Here is a 23,182-nt window from a genome sequence, read left to right as displayed (position 1 = left end):
GTCATTGGTGACCTTGACAAGAATGTTTTGAGGGAGGACAGAGAATGGAAAGATAAAAATTAGAGACAATAAGTGTGGACAACTCTTTCTAGAAGTTTTTCTGTAAAGGGGCGAAGGTAATGAGGTGGAAGCCCAAAGGGAACGTGTGGGCAGAGAGAGAGACGTATTCTGTGAATAGTGGGGCACTGGTGCCTATGTGTGAAGGCTAACTGGAGTGACCCAGAGGGGAGGGATGTTGGTGACACAGGAGAGGGTGGGGAGAGTCACGGAGTGATGGCCTTGAATGGACCAGAGGGGATGAGCCCCAGGCATGAGGGCAGAGGTTGGCCTTGGGCTCGGGTGCAAGCCGAGCACCCATAGGAGCAGAAGGGAAGGTAGCACGTGGCATGGGTGCTTGTGGGAGCTTGGGGAAGTCTCTTCTGGTTGCTTCTGCTTTTAGGAGAAAGGAAGCAGGGACATGGGCTGAGCATGAGGCCAGGGAGGAGGTGCTAGAGGGCTGGGGAGAGGGCCAGTGTGGCAGGTGGTATCAGGAGAAGGGGCGAGTAAAGGGCCAGGGAAGTGAGATGAGGTGCCGGGCGGCACTGGGGCTCCTTGAAGCTGTGCCAGGAACTTGGTGTGAGACCCAGCAGCTGGTTTCATGGTTTCCTTCAGCCACATTTGGTTGTGGGGGGCTGATGTGAAGTGGAGAAGAGCTGGATTTAACCCCAGGTGGCATTGGCCAGAAGTACAATGGAACAAGAGAGGTGGAAGGAGTTTAGGAGAAGGAAAGGGCAAGGGGGTAAACAAAGCATTGTAGGACCAAGAAAATATTAGTTAATATGTAAATCATGATTCTGCCACATGCCTAATTGCTGTTAAAGGTGCAGGCCATTGATTAGAAGAGGGTTTACCTGTGGGATGCAGGACGAAAATGGGGGCAAAAGTCACTGAGCAGCCGGCCAGCTGGTGTGGCCGGGAGGAAGGTCATAGGCCATTCGTCTCAGCAGCTGTGAGTCTGCTGGGGAACAGCAGCTGCCAGACATCACCTGGAACTTTGAAGGAAGAGGGAATTGCAGCCAAGAGGGGAACTTGGGGAAAACAGTGTGGTAAGATTTAGGTCCTGTTGGTGGTAAATAGCTTGTTCTATTAAAAAAAAAAAATTGAACTCTTATTTCCTTAGAAAGAAACACTTGAGATTCCTGCTTTTATTCTTTTGTTTGATGTTATATGGTTGTATTTGATCATTTGTTCTTTTTAATTTTAGCAACTTTATTGAGATAATCCATGTGAATACAGGTTCTTATTTAAAGTGTACAGTTTAATGGTTTGTAGTATATTAACAGAGTTGTGCAACCATGACCGGAATCCATTTTAGAATATCCTCATCACTGCAAAAAAAAAAAAAAAAAAAAAAGTACTGAAAAGCATTTATTCCTCACAATACTGTCAAATTTATGCTATTATTTTTCCATTACAGATTAGATAAATGGAGTCCTAAAGAGGTTAAGTAGTGAGCAGTCTCTCCCAACCCCTCCCAGCCCCTGGCAACCACTAAATATTTTTTGTTTCTATATATTTGCCTATTCTGGAGCTTCATATAAATGAAATCCTACAATATGTGGTCTTTTGTGATTAAATTCTTTCACTTAGCATAAGGTTTTCTAGGTTCATCTATGTCATAACATGTATCAGTTCTTCATTCCCTTTTTATTACCAAATAATGTGCCAGTGTAAGGATATATCACATTTTCTTTATCCACGCATCAGTTGATTCGTATTTGAGTCTTTCCACCCTTTAGCTGTTATGAATAATGCTGCTTTGAACATTCATGTACAAGTTTTTGTGTAGACATAAGTTTTCATTTCTCTTGGATATATACCTAGGAATGGAATTGCTAGGCCATATGGCAACTCTAACGTTTAATGTTTTGAGGAACTGCCAAACTGTTTTTCAAAGTGCTGCAACATTTTACATCCTCACCAGCAGTGTACAAGGGTTCCAATTTCTCTATGTCTTCACCAACACTTATTATCTGACTTTATGATGATAGCCATTCTAGCAGGTGTGAAGTGGTTTCTCATTGAGGTATTGATTTGCATTTCTGTGATGTCTAATGATGTGGAGCATCTTTCCATGTGCTATTGGCCATTTGTATATCTTCTCTGGGGAATGGCAACGTAAATACACTGCCCATTTTAAAATTGGATGATTTGTCTTTTTATTATTGAGTTGTGAGTTCTCTATATATTCTGGATACAAATCCCTTATCAAATATATGATTTGCAAATATTTTCTCCCATTCTGTGAGTTGTCGTTTCACTTTATTGGTAGTGTATTTTGAAGCATCTTGCTGTTGTTCTTTATTTAAAAATTTTTAATTTTTAAAGCTATGCAAGGAATACTTGCATACAATGAAAAATTAGAAATTTTTGAGTTATACACAAAAAGGAATAAAACATGTACAATTTTACCATTCGGAGTGCCACTATGAACTTCTGGGGTTTAGTCCTTTTGTTAAAATGAGATCACATTATTTTTTAACCCTTTATAAATCTCATCAGTTGTGAGTAACTTTTCATGTCAGTAAATATATTTTTCCAGCATCACTTTTTAGGTTGTGTAATGTTTAATCATATGGAGGTACCGTTCAGTTCCAAGCAGTTCAGGTCCAAACAGTTCCTTATTGTTGGACACTTAAGTTGCTTCCAATTTTTCACTTTTAAATGAAGTAAAATCTTTATGCATATCCATGATTGCTTTCTTTGGGTAGAATTCTGGAATAAGATTGCTGTGTCAAAGTGCATGTTCTTTTAGGCTATGGAAATGTGCAGCCAGTTTGCCTTCTGGAATGATTGTGGCCATCCGTGCCCCACCAGCAGTTTGTAGGAGATTAGCTCTTGGCCAAGAAGCTAACCAGGTCCATGCAACAACAGCAATATTACTATTATCAGTAAGAGCAATAAACACTTACGTTGCATTTATGTGTAGGCACAGTTCTGAGCACTCTCTCTATATTGACTCATTGATTCCTCACAATAACTGTCAAATTGATACTATTATTTTTCCATGACAGATAATTGAGTCCAAGAGAGGTTAAGTAGTGACCCAATGTCACACCACTGAGCGTGGCAGGATTTGAACACTGGCAGTCTAGCTTCTGGGTCCTGGCTCTCACCCACCCTGCTTTACTGCTTCTTTATGTCTATATCACATGAAAATTATTGGCAGAGGCACCTATATGTGCAAGAGCCCAGAAGGGAGAAAGCCTGATACTGTCAAACACAATGCTGACTATTGCTTTAAAATATTCTTTATAATGCTAAGAAAGCTTCCTTTTATTTTTAATTTACTGAGAGGTTCATTTAAGAATAAATGAAAAATTCTAACCTCTTAAACATCCATTTTTTGTTTTTGTTTTGCGTATTATAAACTAGGGGCTGGCAAATTTTTTTTAAAGGGTCAGATAGTAAGTATTTTAGGCTTGGGGGACATAAGGTCTTTGTTGCAAAGACTCAACTCTGCAATTGTAGCTGAAAGCTGCTACAAAATATATTGATATTTAAATTACAAAACTAGGTGGCTGGCCAGTAGGCCATAGTTTTCAAATCTCTGCTATAGATGATCCTGTGGGTTTCCTCTCCTGACTCACTGATGCTGAGCCACTCTTGTATTCTGGAATAACCCAGCTTGACCACGCCAGATTGACTGCTGCCATCTGTTCGTTAGTGTTTTATTTAGGATCTTTATGTCTCTCTTCAGGAATGAGATTAATCCGTGTGTGTGTGTGTTTGTGTTGCTTCGTCAAGCTTTGCTTCATAAAACGAATGTAAAAACTTTCGTCTTTTTCTATGCTGTGGAACACAGAATGATTTATTCTTTGAAACACTCATAGAATTTTCCCCCAAAGAAATGATCTTGGCCTCCTGTCTTTTTTTGGAAGTAGTTCATTGAGATCTTTTCCACTTTCTTTTAAGGTTATTGATCTCTTCATGTTTTCTACTACTTTTGAATCAATTTTGGCAATTTATATTTTCCTAGAAAATCATTCACTTCATCTACATTTTCTAAGATTCTGTCATTGGTTTCAGCCTCATAAACCTATTGATATTTTCATTGTCTGCTATAATATCTTTTTATTTGATTTTTCTCATTCCTAATAGTATATCTACTTTTAAAAGCTAGATTTGATAAATGTTTATCTATTTTAATGGTCTTTTGAAATCTTGCTCTGGGGTTTAATTATCAATTATAATATTCTCCTTTCTAATATATTCATTTCTATTTACAATTTTCTTTGGTCTTTCTGCCCTTTCTAATTTCTTGAATTATCAGGTAATTTATTTTCATTCCTTTTGTATAAAAGTGAAAACACTTAAGATAAATTTTTTTTTTGAAGACAGGCTTAGCTACAACTCGTACGTTTTGGGACATATATCTCCTATTGTTGGTATTTCCTAAGTATCCGAGGTTTTAGTTTTGGTTTTCTCTTTGACCCAGGAGGTCTTTAAGCATATGCCTTTAAATTTCCAAAAGGTTAGTATTTTATTTAAAATTTCTCATTTTTCTAGTTTTATTGCAGTATGGTCAGAAAATGTGACTGATAGTGGTTTTATTTCTGGGACTTTACTGAGATTTGCTCTGTGGCTTTTTTATTTTTTTCTAAGTGCTCCAAAGATGCTGGAGAAGAAGGTATATCTTCTGTTTTTAGTGTAAATAATGTTTGTCTATTTAGTTGTCACTGTTAATGGTATTATTCAGACTATCTGTCTCTAATTCCTTTGGAAATTTACTTGGTTATTCAGGATTGAGGGAAGTGTGATACCTTCCCCACAATTCTTGTTCCCGTCTTTTCTTTGTACAGAACTCACTGGTTGGTTGTCTGTCTGTGCCTGACTCTGAGCCTGAGTTATAAACTCAAACCTTTAAGTATTTGGGCTGGGAAAGAAAAATAAAGATTTAGGGGAACTCAACAGCTAAATTGGATTCCATTCTAACCATTTCTACCTAAGTGTCCATGTTTGCCTGTGTGCCAGTATGTGCAGTTGTGTGTTTCTGTGGGGGCATATGTGTGTTTTAGCATACACATCTCCTTTGGACGTGACTGTGTAAGTCTGTTCTTCTGCGTGTGGGTCATCCTGTGAGTTTGATATGTATGTCTGTATATGTGTGTCACCCATAGCATCTTTTTCTTTAAATTGAACTTTAAACATCAAGGCTTGGGTCTGCCTTGCTCTAAGCTGGCTTTTTCTAGAGTGGTTACAAGTCAGAAAGCTCTGCCATGCTGTACGCTACCCCACCTGACCTTGTTTCCTCTCTCCTGGCTGCAGAAGACCCTCCGGGTAAGTGGGTCTGGTAGGGCCTGGCTGCAGATTCAGCCTCACTCTGGTACACGTTCCCTGTGTGGTGTGTCTGGAGACCACCTGGCCACACAAGGTGTGTTAGGACCACACTTCCAGGACGGGTGGAGACTCGAGAACCTCATCCTACCGTCTCCCCAGGATGCCTGTTCAGGAACCCTTGGCTGGGCACCAGCTTGTGTTTGCCTTTAGTAAGCTGGAGCTCAGAGCACTTGGCTTTAGTTTGAAGGGGCCACCAGCATTTTCAGAAACTCTGTGATAGATGTTCAGTTCCTGGTGGAGAATTAGAGCAGGCTCCTGGGAGATCTTCTAGCCTACCTTCTCATACAGAGGAGGAAAGCGAGTTCCAGAATGAGCTCCTGATGCCGTGTCCTTGGCCCTTCCCACTAAACCAGATAAGCTCTAATGGTACAGATGGGCTCAGACTGAGTGATGGGACCTTGGTGGGCTTTTGGGGTGAACTGACCATCCCACCTTCAGGGAGCTTGGTGACCCTCTAGGTGATAGGACACCCCACCCACCGAGACAGGACACAGCTGAAGGAATATTCTAGACACCAGAGCTAAGAGGGCCTGCAGACACACCATGTACAGGAGGAGTTAAATGGTGGGGAGGTCAGGATTTGCCACAACAGGCCTGTCCATCTTTTCCTGCAAATAGGAGTGACTGGAGGAAGGATGCGGATGTCACACAGAAAATTTGTGCTGTCACATACTTCCTTTCTTCTCACCTAATACCTCACATTTAGCAGTGTCTTTTGAATAAAGGCACTTAGTATTAGTTGATTTTCAGGGACTCTGCCTTGATTTGACCTTGGGGAGGTTAAGTGCTGATTTCCAATGCTTCCTTTATTGCCTGGGTAGGGAGGCGGATGGGCAGAATAGATAAAACTCTTTTGGGTCTGAATTTTCCTGGACCTACTGCATTTTGTTCATAAATAATACATTATTGACATTTTCCCCTAAGAGCTACCCTATGTACCCTCTGATTTTGGTCTCAGTGTGTTGTGTCCCTGGGATGCAGGAACTACGAAGATGCTTATGCCCACTTCACAGAAAGGAAAAGGGAGGCTGGGGAGTTTGACAGAAACACACATGCTTGGGGGGCAGAGCCAGGGCTAGAGCCTCCGCCTCTCAACACCAACCAAATGCTGAAACCTCTTCTTCAGTCTGCCGTCTTTGCCCCAGGAGAGGCGGAGGTTTCCTCTCTCTGCTCCCCCAAATCACCCTTAGGAAAGCCTTGTGGTCCAGAGTGGCCCAGCAGCGGAGGGAGGGTTTCCAACTCTGAAGGATGCTGCTTGGCGAGTCCTGTTTCTGAAATGGTCTCTTTCTTTCTACCCACTCAGGAGGAAGAGTTCATCGATTGGTGGAGCAAATTCTTTGCCTCCATAGGGGAGAGGGAAAAGTGCGGCTCCTACTTGGAGAAGGATTTTGACAACCTGAAGGTAAGGCCTCCCTTCAGTCTGACAGTCGGTGTGTGTGTGCGCGTGCTGGGCAGTGGGAGACACAACAGAAAGAGAGCTCATGCAGTAGATGTATTTGCATTTGTCTCCTCATTCGGTGTCTGAGGGTGATGAATGCTGCTAGACCAGCTGGGTGAGAAAGCCACCCACCGATTTACAGCCCGAAGCAAGTGTGGGCTGGGATAACCAAGACAGTATTCCCGGGAGAATGCTGAAGAATATGGAAGTGTTTAGAGGTGAAATGATCCGTGTTAATGTGCCCCAGCCCCCTACCCCTTCCCAAGATCAGGGTGGCCCCCTCACCGATTTTCAAAATAGTCAACATTATTAATATTGCATGACATTGAAAACAGTTAAAGCTTGGAGATGGGTACGCAGGGATTTGTTGTCCTATTCCATGTTTTTCAGTGTTAGTTGAACTTTTCTATAATAGAAAATTTGTGTTAAAATAAAAAGAGAGTCGGTTTGAGAATGTACTCCTGACCCCTAACTCCTACAATTGGGCCAGAAAATTACCTACAAATCTGAAAATATGGGAAACCCTGTTTCTGTGGAAAAAAACAGCAATGAGTCAGCCAAATTGTGGTATTTTGAGGAAATTATACAAATATAATTATGCTTTGAAAAAGTAGACTACTTTTAAAGAAGATAATCAGAGGTGACTCAGAAATTACTCCTTAAAGGAGTTTCATGGTCTCCTGGCTAGGGTTGCCAGTTAAAATTCAGGATGCCCAGTCACATTTGAATTTCAGATGAACAATGAATAGTTTTTTAATATCAGCATGCTTCAAATATTGCACGGGGCATATTTCTTTAAAAATTATTGGTTATGAAACAGGAAAAGTTCCCTTATCCCCCTCGCAGGGTGTGCAGTGGGGGTGTGGCTGGCTTGTTCAGTGCCCTGCTGCTCACACCTCTAGGGGAACATGCAGATGGGCAGGTTGTGGGGCTCCAACCCCACAGCAGTGTCCAGAGGTGAATGTTTACAGCTGAAGCCCCAGTGGATGTGTGTTACAGAGGGCTATTTCAGCTTAGCCATCCGTAGGCGGCTTGTGTTAGCTCAATTAGACCCCTGCCTTATCACAAGCACAGAGGGCTTTCTGTATCCTGGGGTTTCTTGCCTTGGTGTACTGAAAGAATTGGATCACACGTGGGCTTGGAGATTGAGTGCAAGTTTTTACTGGGTGGAAGTAGCTCTCAGCAGATTGGGGAGCCAGAAGGGAGATGGAATGGGAAGGTGGTTTTCCCCTGGAGTCGTGCTGCTCAGTGGCCTGGACTCTCCTCCCACCACCAGGACCAAACTCCACGTTGTTCCGCTGGTCAATGGCCTGCTGGCCTGCTGAGGCCTGTTGGTGTGCTCCTACGCCGGTGGGTCCTTCTCGACATCCCGCCGCTTGTGTGTTCCTCTGCTTGTGTGTTCCTCTCGATGTCCAGCAACTTGTGTTTCTGCCCGCTAGGGTCTTGGGGGTTTTTATAGGCACAGAATGGGGGTGTGGCAGGCCAGGATGGTCTTGGGAAATGCAGCATTTGGGCAAGAAAACAGAAATGCCTGTCCTCCCTAGGCCTGTGGGCACAGGCCCGGGGGATGAAGCCCTCGCCAGGGACCCCGTCCTCCTCTACCCAGCACTTCCCTGACCCCGTTCTGTATCAGTTATTTATTTGAAATTCAGATTTAACTGGGAATTGTGTATTTTCACTTACTAAATCTGGCAACACTACTTCTGGATTATAAATGGGGGAGACTCTGTACCCCGCAATTACCTCCCAGGCTTGGAGAGGAGAAAATGAGAGGTGGGCACAGGCTGTTAGACACATAGGAAAGGCCCCAAGAGCCCTTTGAAGGGGACTGGATGAGAGAGAGTTGAAGCTTGTCAGGGTAGCAGGTGGCCCGGGCTTTCAGGTGATTCTTTTGGCGCAGAGTCTCTGCTAGCCACTCTGGAGGGCAGTTTCACCAGTCAGCAAAAGTTGTCTCTGCTCTATGGGCCTGCCTGGTGAATTGTGCCTGGAGACCTGGCTGCTCAGAGATGAGGCACAGGCAGCAGCGGCTGCGATCCTGAGGCAGCAAGTTCCTCCTCGACTTGGTAGTTGGGTGTGTGAGGTTGGGCAAAGAGACAGAACTATTTGTGTACCAGGAAGAAGGTCTGACACATTAGGTCTGGCATGTGGTCCTGTGGCCTTGCCAAAAAGTCAGACAACCCAAGCAAGAATGAGGACTCCTGCCAGGGTGGCCCATGGCCCTGGCCCCTCGCTGCTCCCTCAGGTGCGGATGCTGAATTGGCACCCAGCCCTCCTGCTTGACCTCTGGAGGAGGTCTCTGACAGCATCCAAGTGAAAATAGGCTGTCCAAAGCAAAATGCATTCAAACTATTTCTGGGGGGAACACTAGACCTGGAAGGAACGCTGGTTCTTTAAAGATAAGTAAATGGAAGAAAACCACCATCACCAACGTGGTTCTTTGAAAAATAGCCTGCCACATTATGGAGAGAATGGAGCACACAGTGGGTACAGGAAAACAGATTTTAGAAATCACTAGCATAGGGGGACAAAACAACTCCTAATCTAAATAGAAAAATAAAGGAATAAAAGACACAACAAGAAAGCATTAAAAACAGAAACCACAGAAAATGCATAGTAAAAAAAGAACAAAACATCTTAATGTTCCTAATTAATAAAAATGGACTAAACTTCCCCATTAAGTGACAAGGACTCTTAGACTATATCAAAAGTCAAAATTCATTGTACTGTCTTTAAAAGACACATCTAAAACAATACAACTTAGAATGGCTAAAAAATAAAGATTTTGGAAAACAATATTTTAGCAAACAAGGTAAGTGTAAACCAAAGGAAAACAGAATTTAAAGTGAAGAGCAAAGGAAACAAAATAGAGAGTTTTATATAAATAAAAGATGTATATTTCAATGAAAAGACTCTCAAATATTTATGCATAGAATAGTAAAGCTTAGAAATACTTAAAGCAAAAATGGATAAGAATGTATAAACTAATATCTCACACTTGATAAAAGCACAAAATGACAGAAATTAAAGTTGCAGTGGGGATTTCATTACACCATTCTCCTTAACTATCAAGCAGACAACAAATACATAAGAAGATAAAAGATCTGAATAACAAGGTAAATGTTTTTTAAGCTACATGAAATTAAAGTTATAGCTTTAAAATAGAGAATAAAAATAATAAAAAATGGAGAATACATTTTTTCCTGATGCTCAGCGAATACTTACAAAATTTGATCACATATTAGTTTTGTAGTAAGTTACCAAAAGCAGAAATCATACAAGACAGATTATAATGCAATAAAATGAGAAATTAATAACAAAAGTTTAAACAAAAAGTTCAACCGCTTAGAAATTTAAAAAATATTTTATTGGGACTTCCAGTATGAACATGGCTGCATAAGTCAGCATTTTTCCCCTTTTCTCTTGGAAATCATTCAAACCCACAAAATCCATTTTCAGAAAAGTTGGAAACAAATAGAAGCCACAGACTTCAAAATATATGTAAGGGCTGCTCAAAGACAACTGAAATTGGTTAGAGGCCACTCAGCAGTAAGTGAAGAGAAGATACATGCAGAATGTTGAAAGATCAGAGTGGTAGCAGATCTCAGAAAGCCTAGCAAAAATATACTTTCTAATGGAAGAATGTTGATAATTATTTAGGACAGATAATGGTTACATGGGGGTTTATTATCTATTCTCTTTACTTTTGTGTGTGTTTGAAAATTTTCATAATAGTTTCAAAATACAGTTCCTGAAAGTGAGGTTTCACCATGAAATATAAATGTTACATCCTTTGTTTACAACCGTGGATATGGAAACTTTGGAGACAGATTGAAGCTCATGACAGAAGCCTCTTAGACCTGATTTGATTCAGAGAAGCAGAGGTGGAGCTACACAAGAATTACACAAATGAGCCATATTTGCAGGAAGCAGTCTGCCTCTGTGGTGGGAACAAAATTCAGCTCATTTAGTGAGAAATAATTTTTTAAAACGGTGTAGCCTGAATTCAAAAATCCTGCAAAAAAGAAAAGAAAATCAAAATGAAAACTTATCAATAGAAGAGGACATATACCTACTTGAAAAATTTTGCCAAGGAGCAGATGAGATGAAATGCTTTGCTATGAACTTTTTAGAAATGGGGCAGTCAGAATGCAAAGCAAAAATGAAAGTAGTCAAGGGCTGATAAAATGAGTGATAAACTATGGGCTGGCAGGACTCAGGAAAGAAAGAGATGAAAACGTGAAGTTGGAAGGAGCACAGGGCAGAAGGGCCACATGGAAAACACAACCAAGGGCACAGAGGACAGAAACTATAAAAGTAAGCAAACGAAAATGGAAATAATGAAAAAGTTATAAAGGAACAAAGAGAAAATGACAGATATAGACGTCAGGGAAAGGAAACCTAACATTTGCATAATTGGAGTCTCCAAGGAAGACAACCAAAATAGTAAAAAAATTACAGAAAAAAACCATAATGGTTTAATAAAACCTTACTGAAATGAAAGAATAGTTGAACATACATATTGAAAAAGTTCATGGTGTGTCAGGAAAAACTGACAAAGATTGGTCAATCTGAGACATATTCTAGTATAATTACTGTACTTTAGAGATAAAGAAATAATTCTTTGGGTAGTCATACCTCCTCCCCACCTCTTGAAAAGAAAAAAGCAATATTAAGTCATTTAAAATAGGAACTAAATCAAGATGGCTTCCATTTTTTCGTAACAGCATTCCATATCCAAAGACAATAACACACTGATATAAGATCATCAAAGAAAGACAGGGTGACCTGAGGATTATGTGTTCAGCCAAGCTCCCCTCCAAGCACAAAGGCTACAGATAACCATTTGTACATATTCAGGAACTGGAGTAATGTGATTCCAATGAGCCTGTCTTGAAGGAACTCCTAGGGGCTTAACTTCAGCTAACCTGGGAAGTTATCTGGAGAAACCACAACAGAAGGACTGGTTGTAGTTCGAGGCTGTAGTCAGCTATGATTGCACCACTGCACTCTAGCCTGGATAATAGAGCAAGACTTTGTCTCAAAAAAAAAAAAAAAAAAAAAAAAGTGAATATGGTCATATTTTACCTTAGAATCAAAATGAAAACAAATGGAAGGGTTAAGGTAATAGGTAAGAATGTAAATATCATATATACTGAAAATGTAGAGATGGTAAAACTGACAAAAATTAGGTGGAGAAGGACAAAAGAGTATGGAATATAGAGTAAAGACAATGATTGACATATAATAAAATAAATACAGTGAACAGATATTATTTGAAATTGGCAAGTCACATAATAAGCATAGAAGCAAGATACAAGCAAACAGCACAAAGGTAAATGTTAAGGAAGATATTGTTGTCTAAAACTGGGTGATAGGGAGAAGGAGGGAGATAAAATTGGATTATTTTATTATTGCTACAGTAGGGACCCCATAAATACTATGCCTAAAGACATAGAGGACTAAGTATTATCAGAATATATAAATGTATATAAATACTAGAACAGAAGCTGAGATCATTCCAGCTATCAGAACTGTCACATGCACCACTCCCATCCGCCCCACACACAGAAAGTGGACCGTGCAAAGATTAAAAAAAAAGAACGTATGAAATGAGGAAATGTGATATAAATACATTACATGACTATATAATTAAACAAGTAAAACCAAGACCAAACATATCTGTCTTGTCAATACATGTTACATCAGTCACTTACTAATTACAAAATTTAAATCAGATCTCAGAGCAGAATCTAACTCTCAAATGAAAAGATTGATAAAGTTTGAAAATAAGATTAAGAAAATGTGTGCCAGGCAAATGCAAATGAAATGACAGCAGAAGTCATCATCTTAATATTAGATGAGAGGGTATTCAGGTTCCTAAAATTAAATGAGACAAAGGATGACACTTTATAATGCTAAATGGTACAATTCCAAGATATGACACTTATGAGAATATCTATGTGCTAAATACTACAACATCAATACTTACAAAACACAACTTACAGGAGATATGAGAAGCAATGGAAACACACTGGTTGGTAGGGGGAGATTTAATTCCCTTCTCTCAGTTCATGTCAGATCAAGGAGACAAAAATGTCAGAGGAGGCCAAGTGTGGTGGCTCAAGCCTGTAATCTCAGCACTTTGGGAGGCCGAAGCAGGCAGATCACTTGAAGTCAGGAGTTCAAGACCAGCCTAGTCAATACAGCGAAACTCTGTCTCTACAAAAAATACAAAAATTAGTCAGGCGTGGTGGCGTGCACCTGAAATTCTAGCTACTCAGGAGGCTGAGACAGGAGAATCGCTTGAACCTGGGAGGTGGACATTGCAGTGAGCCAAGATGGTGCCACTGCACTCCAGCCTGGGTGACAGAGCAAGATTCCATCTCAAAAATAAATAAATAAAAAAATAAAATAAAAAATAAAAGGTCAGAGGATATAGAAGGCTTGGCATGATTAGTAACCTGATTTAACCCAGTAGCCTGAAAATAAAGACTACACGTGTGGCACTTTTACTACAATTGACCATGTAACAGGCCATGAAGAAAACTTTAATAAATTTCAGAAAGTGACAATACCAAGAAAACATTTTCTGATTGTAATGCAATAAAATTAGAAATTTGTAACAAGATCAAAAGCCCAAAAGGCCTCTTCTACCTGGAAAATTAAAAAACCCTCTATTTTAACAATTCTTGGGTGAAGGAGAAAATACTAACAGAAATCACAGAACATCTAGGAAACAGTGCTAAAACACTACATATTAGAACTTACTGGTTATAGTTAAAGCAGCGTTCAGAGGAAATTTGTGGCCTTAAGATATTATGTTAATTACAAAAAAGAAAACTAATTAAGTATCTAACTCTGGGATCAAATAATAAAGATAAAACTGTAATTACAGAATGCCAGGAAAATGAAAATGAAAACATGTATCAAAACAAATGAGGCAATGCCAAGACATTAGTGAGCAGAGGCAATTTCATATGAGTAACTATTTTCATTATCTGGAAAAAGGGAGTAAGTAAAGCTTCAATTCAAGAAGCTAGAATAATGATAATGAAAAGCCCTTAAAACAGCAGGACAAAAAAAGAGAAAGGAAAAGGAAAAGCAGAAAAAATTAGAAGAGAGAAAATTATAGAATTGAATTGAAAAAAATCAAATAATTGGCACTTTGATTGGAATGAATCAACTAAAATAGATAACTCTTCAGCTAGTCTACTTTAGAGAAGTAGAGAAAACCAAGCCAAAATCCACAATGAAAACAGGGACATAACAGCAGAGATAATTGGGAGTTAGGAATTTTAGAAAAATTCTAAGTATATTTCTATGTTAATAGATTTGAAAATGTCCTTAAAATGAGATAATGTGAAGGAAAAGAGAAACAGAACTGTCTCAAGAAGCAGCAAAAAATATGAAAGAAACAGGAAAATTATCAAAGAATTACCTTCAAAGAGAGAGCTGGAGCCAGGGAATTATAAAGTGAATTTCCTAAATTTTCAAAGAATAAATAATTCCTGTGCTATATGTAGTATTTCACAGCAGAGAAAATATTAAAATGTAGAAAACCTCGATTTTTATAGAGCTAGAATTACCTTACCATCAAAATCTGATAAAGTTCAGCCATATGTATAAATATCATCTATGACATGAATATATATGAAAAATCTTAGAGAAATAATAGCAAATGAAACCTAACTAATATTAAAATAATGTCATGATAACCGAATTTGCTTCATTCCAGGAATATAAAAAGTTCAACATTAGGAAATCATGAACAGTGTTCATCATATCAGTAGGTAACATTAACAAAGATTATTTCAGTTGGTGCTGAAAAGCATTCAATAAAGTTTAATATCTATTGATGATTAATAAGATCAAGTAACATATTGGAAATAGGAGTTTCCTTAATGTTAAAAAGAACATCTCTCAAGCCAACAGCCAACATCCAACTTCATGACTTCAGAAGGTTTCTTTACTGTAGAAATTGAACTTGTATTTCTCAAGAATGTTCCTAAGTGCATTTGTCTGGGGAGAGAGTCCATGGCTTATTGACTGTAGATTGCTGAAGCACTCTGTGACTCAATATAGGTTAAGGTACTGAGTGAAACACTAGGGCAGTCCTTTCACAAAGACAAGACAAGACTCACTGTGATCACGTTCATGTTATCACTAACATTGGTCCATATCTTCTAACCATTTCAATGTCAACAAAAAGAAACGGGTCGTTCATTTTAGAAAGGAGAAGACAAAATTATCCCTGTGTCTGACTGACTTGCTTACCACCGGAAGAGAACCAACTGAAAAATTAGTAGAACCATCAGGAGAACCCAGTAAGATGGCAGCAACTATTTAGAAAATCTAGTGGAAGAAAGATTCACATTCATAGTACCAACAAAAGAAGCTTCATGAGGAATAAAATCAACAATAAACACTTAGGCTCTGTATGAAGATGCCTATAAATAGTAACAGTCTTGTGTAAGTTAAGAATCAGATCATGTTCCTGTATTAAAATGTTGATACTATAAAGATATCAATTCCCCTGTTGAAAATTAGTTTTAAGTTTAATGCAAGCCTAACAAAAATTCCAAAGAAACATTTTGTTGAGAATGGAACTTAATGTTTTAAAATTTCATCTGGAAGAACATCAGGTAACGAAACAGGTTATGAAGCCACAGTGATTAAAACATGCTATTGGTGAAAAAACGCACAGATCAATAGAGCAGAGAAGAGATCACAAACAAACAAAAGGAGGCGTGAGCATTTGGCGTATGACACAAGTCATGGGAAAGGGAGAAGAAGTTTAAACAATATGATGTTTAGATAATTGCCTAACCATTTAGCAAAAAATAAATTAAATTCTTGCCTTACGCTGGGTACCAAATTGAATTTAGTGTTGAATAATCTTGCTATGAAGACATTGTAAGTATAATTTGAGAGGCAGACACTATAAAGAAAAAGATCTTTAGATGAGATGATCTAGAAATTTCTGGTATGGCTAAAATGCAAATCAAAATCACAATGAGATACCATCTCACACCAGTTAGAATGGCAATCATTCAAAAGTCAGGAAACAACAGGTGCTGGAGAGGATGTGGAGAAATAGGAACACTTTTACACTGTTGGTGGGACTGTAAACTAGATCAACCATTGTGGAAGTCAGTGTGGTGATCCCTCAGGGATCTAGAACTAGAAATACCATTTGACCCAGCCATCCCATTACTGGGTATATACCCAAAGGATTATAAAACATGCTGCTATAAAGACACATGCACACGTATGTTTATTGCGGCACTATTCACAATAGCAAAGACTTGGAACCAACCCAAATGTCCAACAATGATTGACTGGATTAAGAAAATGTGGCACATATACACCATGGAATACTATGCAGCCATAAAAAAGGATGAGTTCATGTCCTTTGTAGGGACATGGATGAAGCTGGAAACCATCATTCTCAGCAACCTATCGCAAGGACAAAAAACCAAACACCGCATGTTCTCACTCATAGGTGGGAATTGAACAATGAGAACACATGGACACAGGAAGGGGAACATCACACTCTGGGGCCTGTTGTGGGGTGGGGGGAGGGGGGAGGGATAGCATTAGGAGATATACCTAATGTTAAATGAAGAGTTAATGGGTGCAGCACACCAACATGGCACATGTATACATATGTAACAGACCTGCACATTGTGCACATGTACCCTAAAACTTAAAGTATAATAAAAAAATAAAATTAAAAAAAATAATAATAAAAAAAATTTCTGATATGGCTAAAAATTATAAATATAAACATAAGATAATCAAACGTAACCATAAATATAACATAAACGCAAACATAAACATACCATAAATAAAAATATCATAAATATAACATAAACATAACTGAAAGGCAAGTGACAGACTGGGACAAACATTTGATAGACCAAAGTTTAATATCCTTTATATACCAAGAAGTCTCTCAAATCACCACAGAACAGAAAACAAACACCAACAGATAGAAAATGTACAAATGACAAGGATGAGCAGAAGAAATACAAATGGCTGATAAACCCGTGCAAGTTTCTCTATTATTATCTCTATTAAATAAATGCAATTTAAAATTCAGCATACCATCTTCCATCTATCAAATTAACAAAGTTAAAAAAGGGTGAAAGTGTGCAGTGATGGTGAAAGGCTGGGAGTGTGGGCACACTTGGACACTGTAGATAGGAGTATATAAATCCATACAATTTTTCCAGAGAGCAATTTGTGCACATCAGAGGTCTTAAAATGTGCATACTCCTTGTCCAGGAATTCTTTTTCTGGGAGCTTATAATAAAGATGAATTTAAACAAGTGCACAAAACACTTGGATAGGAGATTTTAAAACTCCTACACCGTATAAGTGGTTTAAAAAAATAATGTTGATGGCTGGGTCTGGTGGCTCACGCCAGTAATCCCTGCACTTTGGGAGGCGGAGGTGGGAGGATTGCTTGAGGCCAGGAGTTGGAGACCAGCCTAGGCAACATAGCGAGACTCCATCTCTACAGAAAATAAAAATAATAATATTGAAAAACCGCAAAACTAAATGTTCATCATATCTTGTGATACATTTATAAAATTGAATATCATATTGCCATTAGGAAGGAAGAGTTTTATAGAAGTATATTTTTTGACCTTGCAAAGATTTTCATGGTACATCATTAGGTTAAAAAACAAGTTACAGGCCAGGCACAGTGGCTCACACCTGTAATCCCAGCACTTTGGGAGGATGAAGTGGGAGGATTGCTTGAATCCAGGAGTTTGAGACCAACCTGGGCAACATGGCCAGAACTCATCTCTACAAAAATAAAATAAAATAAAAAATAGAAAAATTAGCTCAGTGTGGTGGCACGCCTGTACTCCCAGCTACAGGAGGCTAAGGTGGGGGGATCATTTGAGCCCAGGAGTTCAAGGCTGCAGTGAGCCATGATTGCGCCACTGCACTCCACCCTGGGTGACAGAGTGAGACTTCTCCCCTCACTTGCACCCCCCATCCACAAAACAAGTTACAAGTTTGTATCTTTTGAGTCCATAATTTTGGTTAAAAAATTATATATATAAAGAAAATATTCAAAAGGACATATACCAAATGCTGATCAAATAACTAGTTATTTTTGAGAATTAGAATTTAAGACAATATTAATTTTTAAAAATATTTGCTTATATTTTTCTAAATTTTAATAATGAACCTGTGTCACTTGCATAATTAAATATTTATTAGAAAAGATAGAACTTGACCTTCAAGGAAGAGACAGAATTTGAGCTGGGCCTAAATGAGAAATAATATTTAGAAAGATGATTTCAGATATGACGAATTTAGCATGTATGTTAACCTGTTTAATGTTACTGTTTATTAGGTACATTTTATCAGCATAATAAAAAACAGCTTGCTGCTTTATTAAATCCTAAGCAATTCTAAAGCACTGCTTTAACAAATAATAATCATTGGCTGTTTGAGAAGAGACAAGTAAATCAATTGAGCTAACAAGTTTAAAGTGATGCTCCAAAGATACACTTGGATTGATATTTGATACCATTGTCATTGGATATCCTGTATGTGAACATTTTTACTTGAAATGCTGACCTGTTAATTTTCCAGACATCTATCACAGTCTTCAAATAAAATGTCGGTCCACCCTTTGCTCATTCATAATCTTGTTCTTTTAAAAAATGTACTGCCCATGTCTCTGATGACTCTCAGGTACTTAAAATATTTGATTGACCAGAAAACCCTATTCCCTAATGGAGCTGAACAAATATCTTTCCTTTTGCTCCCTTCCCCTGGAATTTTCTGTCCATCTCCTCCTCTGTTCCTTTCTGGCTCCCTCTGTGACCTCTCCATCTCTCCAACCCTGCCCTCTTCTTTGCCTTCATTCCTTTATTTTGTTTTTGGTCACTTTCCCTCCTTTTCTTCTTCTCTCTTCCTTCTCTCTCTTTATTCACTCTCACACTGTCATGTTTCCCCTCCTTCTCTTGTTTCCTTTCCTTTGCTGTTGTTCTACTTTCTTTCTGTCTCTTGTCCCCTCCTCTAATCCCCATGTGTGGCAGGTCTATGACACACAGCTGGAGAATGTGGAGGCCTTTGAGGGCCTGTCTGACTTTTGTAACACCTTCAAGCTGTACCGGGGCAAGACGCAGGAGGAGACAGAAGATCCATCTGTCATTGGTGAATTTAAGGTAAATCCTCGAAGACATGTCCCTAACCCAGGTGGGCCTAAGACTATGGTGTTGGAGCCATAAGTGAAGGGGAGGGGTCGTACCTACACTGGTGACCCTGGTGCTGATGTTGGTGACCACGTGGGTAATGGAGGTGGTGATGGTGATGCCGCTGACGCAGAATCTGACTGGTGATGGGATGGTGTTGGGCTTGGTGATCTCAGTGGTGGTGACTCTGGTAGAGATGAGAGTGGTGGTCATGATGGTGATTGTGTCAGTGACAGTTGTATTTGTTTTTAGTCTGTTTTCATGCTGCTGATAAAGACACATTCAAGACTGGGAAGAAAAAGAGGTTTAATTGAACTTAGAGTTCCACATGGCTGGCAAACCTCAGAGTCATGGCGGGAGGCGAAAGGCAGTTCTTATATGGTGGCAGCAAGAGAAAATGAGGAAGATGCAAAAGCAGAATCCCCTGATAAACCCATTAGATCTTGTGAGACTTATTCACCACCACGAGAATAGCACGAGAAAGACTGGCCCCCATGATTCAGTTACCTCCTCCTGGGTCCCTCCCCCAACACGTGGGAATTCTGGGAGATACAATTCGAGTTGAGATTTGAGTGGGAATGCAGCCAAACCATATCATTCTGCCCCTGGCCCCTCCAAATCTCATGTTCTCACATTTCAAAACCAATTATGCCTTCCTTAGAGTCCCCCAAAGTTAACTCATTTCAGCATTAACCCAAAAGTCCACAGTCCAAAGTCTCATCTGAGACAAGGCATAGTCCCTTCCACCTATGAGCCTGTAATATCAAAAGTAAGGTAGTTACTTCCTAGATACAATGGGGGTGTAGGTATTGGGTAAATACAGCCATTCCAAATGGGAGAAATTGGCCAAAACCAAAAGGTTACAGGGCTCATGCAAATCTGAAATCCAGTGGGACAGTCATATTTTAAAGCTCCAAAATGATCTCCTTTGACTCCAGGTCTCACGTCTAGGTCATGCTGACGCAAAAGGTAGGTTCCCATGGTCTTGGGCAGCTCTGCCTCTGTGGCTTTGCAGGGTACAGCCTCCCTCCTGGCTGCTTTCACAGGCTGGCGTTGAGTGTCTGAGGCTTTTCCAGGTTCATGGTACAAGCTGTTGGTGGATCTACCATTCTAGGGTCTGGAGGAAGGTGGCCCTCTTCTCACAGCTCTACTAGCAGTGCCCCAGATGTGGGGCATCAGAGCCCCCACATTTCCCTTCTGCATTGCCCTAGCAGAGGTTCTCCATAAGGGCCCCACCCCTGCAGCAAACTTTTGCCTGGGCATCCAGGTGTTTCCATACATCTTCTGAAATCTGGGTGGAGGTTCCCAAACCTCAGTTCTTGACTTCCGTGCACCCACAGGCTCAATACCACGTGGAAGCTGCCAAGGCTTGGGGATTCCACCCTGTGAAGCCACAGCCCAAGCTGTACATTGGCCCCTTTCAGCCATGGTTGGAGCAGCTGGGACACAGAGCACCAAGTCCCTGGGCTGCACATAGCACAGGGACCCTGGGCCTGGCCCACAAAACCACTTTTTCCTCCTGGGCTTCTGGGTCTGTGATGGGAGGGGCTGCTGTGAAGATCTCTGATATGGCCTGGAGACATTTTCCCCATGGTCTTGGGGATTAACATTAGGCTCCTTGCTACTTATGCAAATTTCTGCAGCTGGCTTGAATTTCTTCTCAAAAAATGGGTTTTTCTTTTCTTCTGCATCATCAGGCTGCACATTTTCTGAACTTTTATGCTCTGTTTCCCTTTTAAAACAGAATGCTTTTAACAGCACCCAAGTCAACTTTTGAATGCTTTGCTGCTTAGAAATTTCTTTTGCCAGATACCCTAAATCGTCTCTCTCCAGTTCAAAGCTCCACAGATTTCTAGGGCAGAGGCAAGATGCCACCAGTCTCTTTGCTAAAACATAACAAGAGTCACCTTTGCTCCAGTTCCCAACAAGTTCCCCATCTCTATCTGAGACCACCTCAGCCTGGATTTTATTGTGCATATTGCTATCAGCATTTTGGGCAAAGCCATTAAACAAGTCTTTAGGAAGTTCCATAGTTTTCCACGTTTTCCCATCTTATTCTGAGCCCTCCAAACTGTTCCAACCTCTGCCTGTTAGCCAGTTCCAAAGTCGCTTCCACATTTTTGGGTATCTTTTCATCAACACCCCACTCCTGGTACCAATTTACTGTATTAGTCTGTTTTCACACTGCTGATGAAGACATACCCAAGATTGGGAAGAAAAAGAGGTTTAATTGAACTTACAGTTCCACATGGCTGGCAAGGCCTCAGAATCATGGCAGGAGGTGAAAGGCAGTTCTTACATGGTGGTGGCAAGAGAAAACGAGGAGGAAGCAAAAGCAGAAACACCTGATAAACCCAACAGATCTCGTGATACTTATTTACTATCACGAGAATAGCATGGGAAAGACTGGCCCCCATGATTCAATTATCTCCTCCTGGGTCCCTCCCACAACATGTGGGAATTCTGGGAGATACAATTCAAGTTGAGATTTGGGTGGGGACACAGCGAAACCATATCAACAATGATGATAAAAATGAAAATTAACCCTTCCTTCTTTTCAGGGCCTCTTCAAAATTTATCCCCTCCCAGAAGACCCAGCCATCCCCATGCCCCCAAGACAGTTCCACCAGCTGGCCGCCCAGGGACCCCAGGAGTGCTTGGTCCGTATCTACATTGTCCGAGCATTTGGCCTGCAGCCCAAGGACCCCAATGGGAAGGTAACTTTCCTAGAGCCCTCACCTCCCCCAGAGTAGCAGGCTCAGGTACAAGTGGCCTATAGAACCTGGACACAAACTCTGCCTCAGGGAGTTCATAGTAGGTTGGGAAACAGACAAACACACAAAACCGAGAGGTGCCTGGATGGAGTTGTGTTAAGGACCAAGTGCTCTAGAAGGTCAGGGAAGGCCAATGTCAGTACAGGACTTTGGGAAAATGGGGAAGGCTTCCTGGAAGGAATAGGACTCTTAGGATAGATGAGATTTTGATAGGCTAGGAGGGAGAAGAAAATAGTGTTTTAAGAGGGGCCAAAAGCATAGGCAAAGGTTTGAAAGAAAATTGCTTAATGTGTGTCTAGAACAAGAATAAAGCAGAAAGATAAGTAAGGCTGAGGGTATAGGTTGGGACTCTCAATGGTGAATGGGGAGGAGTGATGGGGGAAAGGAGCAGCATTAGTGACTGCTATGCCTAGTCATGGCAGAGTCCCAGGTAAAACGGAATGCTGGTAACACTCACCCGGTCTTTATTTAAAATTTTGATATTTTGTTCATCATGGACTATTGACACTGATTTTAATTTTTAAAATATTTCATTAAAATACTGTTTATCTTAATAACTATTTTGGCCCTTCCTTACACTTTGTGCCCAAGATAAGTGCATGAGCTGTCTCCCTCTAGTCATTGCCTGAGATGGAGAGGGGAGATTTGAAGGAGGAAAGGAGTCTGGAGTTATGGGGAGGTGACAGAGGTGGGAGGCAGAGTAATGTTGGGAAGAGAAAGAAAGAGGAAAGAAGAGAGGCAGGGGTGGGGCCTGATTTGCCTTTACAGGCATGAGGCTAGGGTCCCCTCTTGTCTCCTGAGGCAGGTTTAGGCCCAGCATGTGTCCTTCAGGTGGTGGGTGGAGGCCTGGTATCCCACCCTGTAGCCTCACCTTTCAAGGGACAGAATGGAGCAGTTCTCAGCCTAGGCACCACTGACAGCCTCCAAGGTGTGGTCATGGCCGGTGGGTTGGTTTATATGCTTGAAGCCTTCCTGATGCTAGACTAACCCTGGGCACTCTGCAGCCCCAGCTGCTGGGTCGCTGGCTGAGGGGTGCTGCTGCTTCCAGGAAGCATGGAGGGAGACCTCCCTGGGCTAGCCTAGGCTGACATAGGCTGACCGCCCCTCTGTCTTTCCATATGCTTAAGCAGAGGTCACAGAGAGGACCCCAGCCTGGTCTCGTCATGTGTGTAATGCAGACTGTTGTGTTTCTGATAAGGGCCTGGCCTCTCCCAATGGAGCAGTAGATTGGGAGTGTGAAGGACTCAGGTGCCCCATTCCCACGGCTGGAGCCAAGACCAGAAGCCCTTGTCAGGGTCCAAGTGGAGTGGTGTGGTGTGTGGGAGGGGGCCCTGTCTTGGCAGGACACAGCCCACATCTCAACTTCCTGA

At 40.7% G+C, this 23,182-nt stretch overlaps 1 protein-coding gene across 15 annotated transcripts in view; it reads left to right on the top strand.

The window, feature by feature from the left end:
- The window catches only part of DYSF (dysferlin), a 234,636-nt gene that overhangs the window by 185,111 nt on the left and 26,343 nt on the right, over positions 1-23,182 (top strand). For 14 of the 15 annotated variants that reach the window (XM_003808180.8, XM_003808176.8, XM_003808179.8 and 11 more), the window contains 3 exons: positions 6,683-6,781; positions 18,883-19,011; positions 21,600-21,755. In XM_003808180.8, the coding sequence (XP_003808228.3) occupies positions 6,683-6,781; positions 18,883-19,011; positions 21,600-21,755 (384 nt within the window). Of the gene's footprint in view, positions 1-4,644; positions 4,670-5,194; positions 5,320-6,682; positions 6,782-18,882; positions 19,012-21,599; positions 21,756-23,182 lie in introns of all 15 variants that reach the window. The other variant, XM_063594854.1, reaches the window with a different exon arrangement.

The sequence above is a fragment of the Pan paniscus genome, chromosome 12 (genome assembly GCF_029289425.2).
Source record: "Pan paniscus chromosome 12, NHGRI_mPanPan1-v2.0_pri, whole genome shotgun sequence".
Classification (NCBI taxonomy): Eukaryota; Metazoa; Chordata; class Mammalia; order Primates; family Hominidae; genus Pan; species Pan paniscus.
The sequence above is the reverse complement of the archived record's forward strand: the minus strand, read 5'-3'. Positions and strand labels throughout refer to the sequence as shown.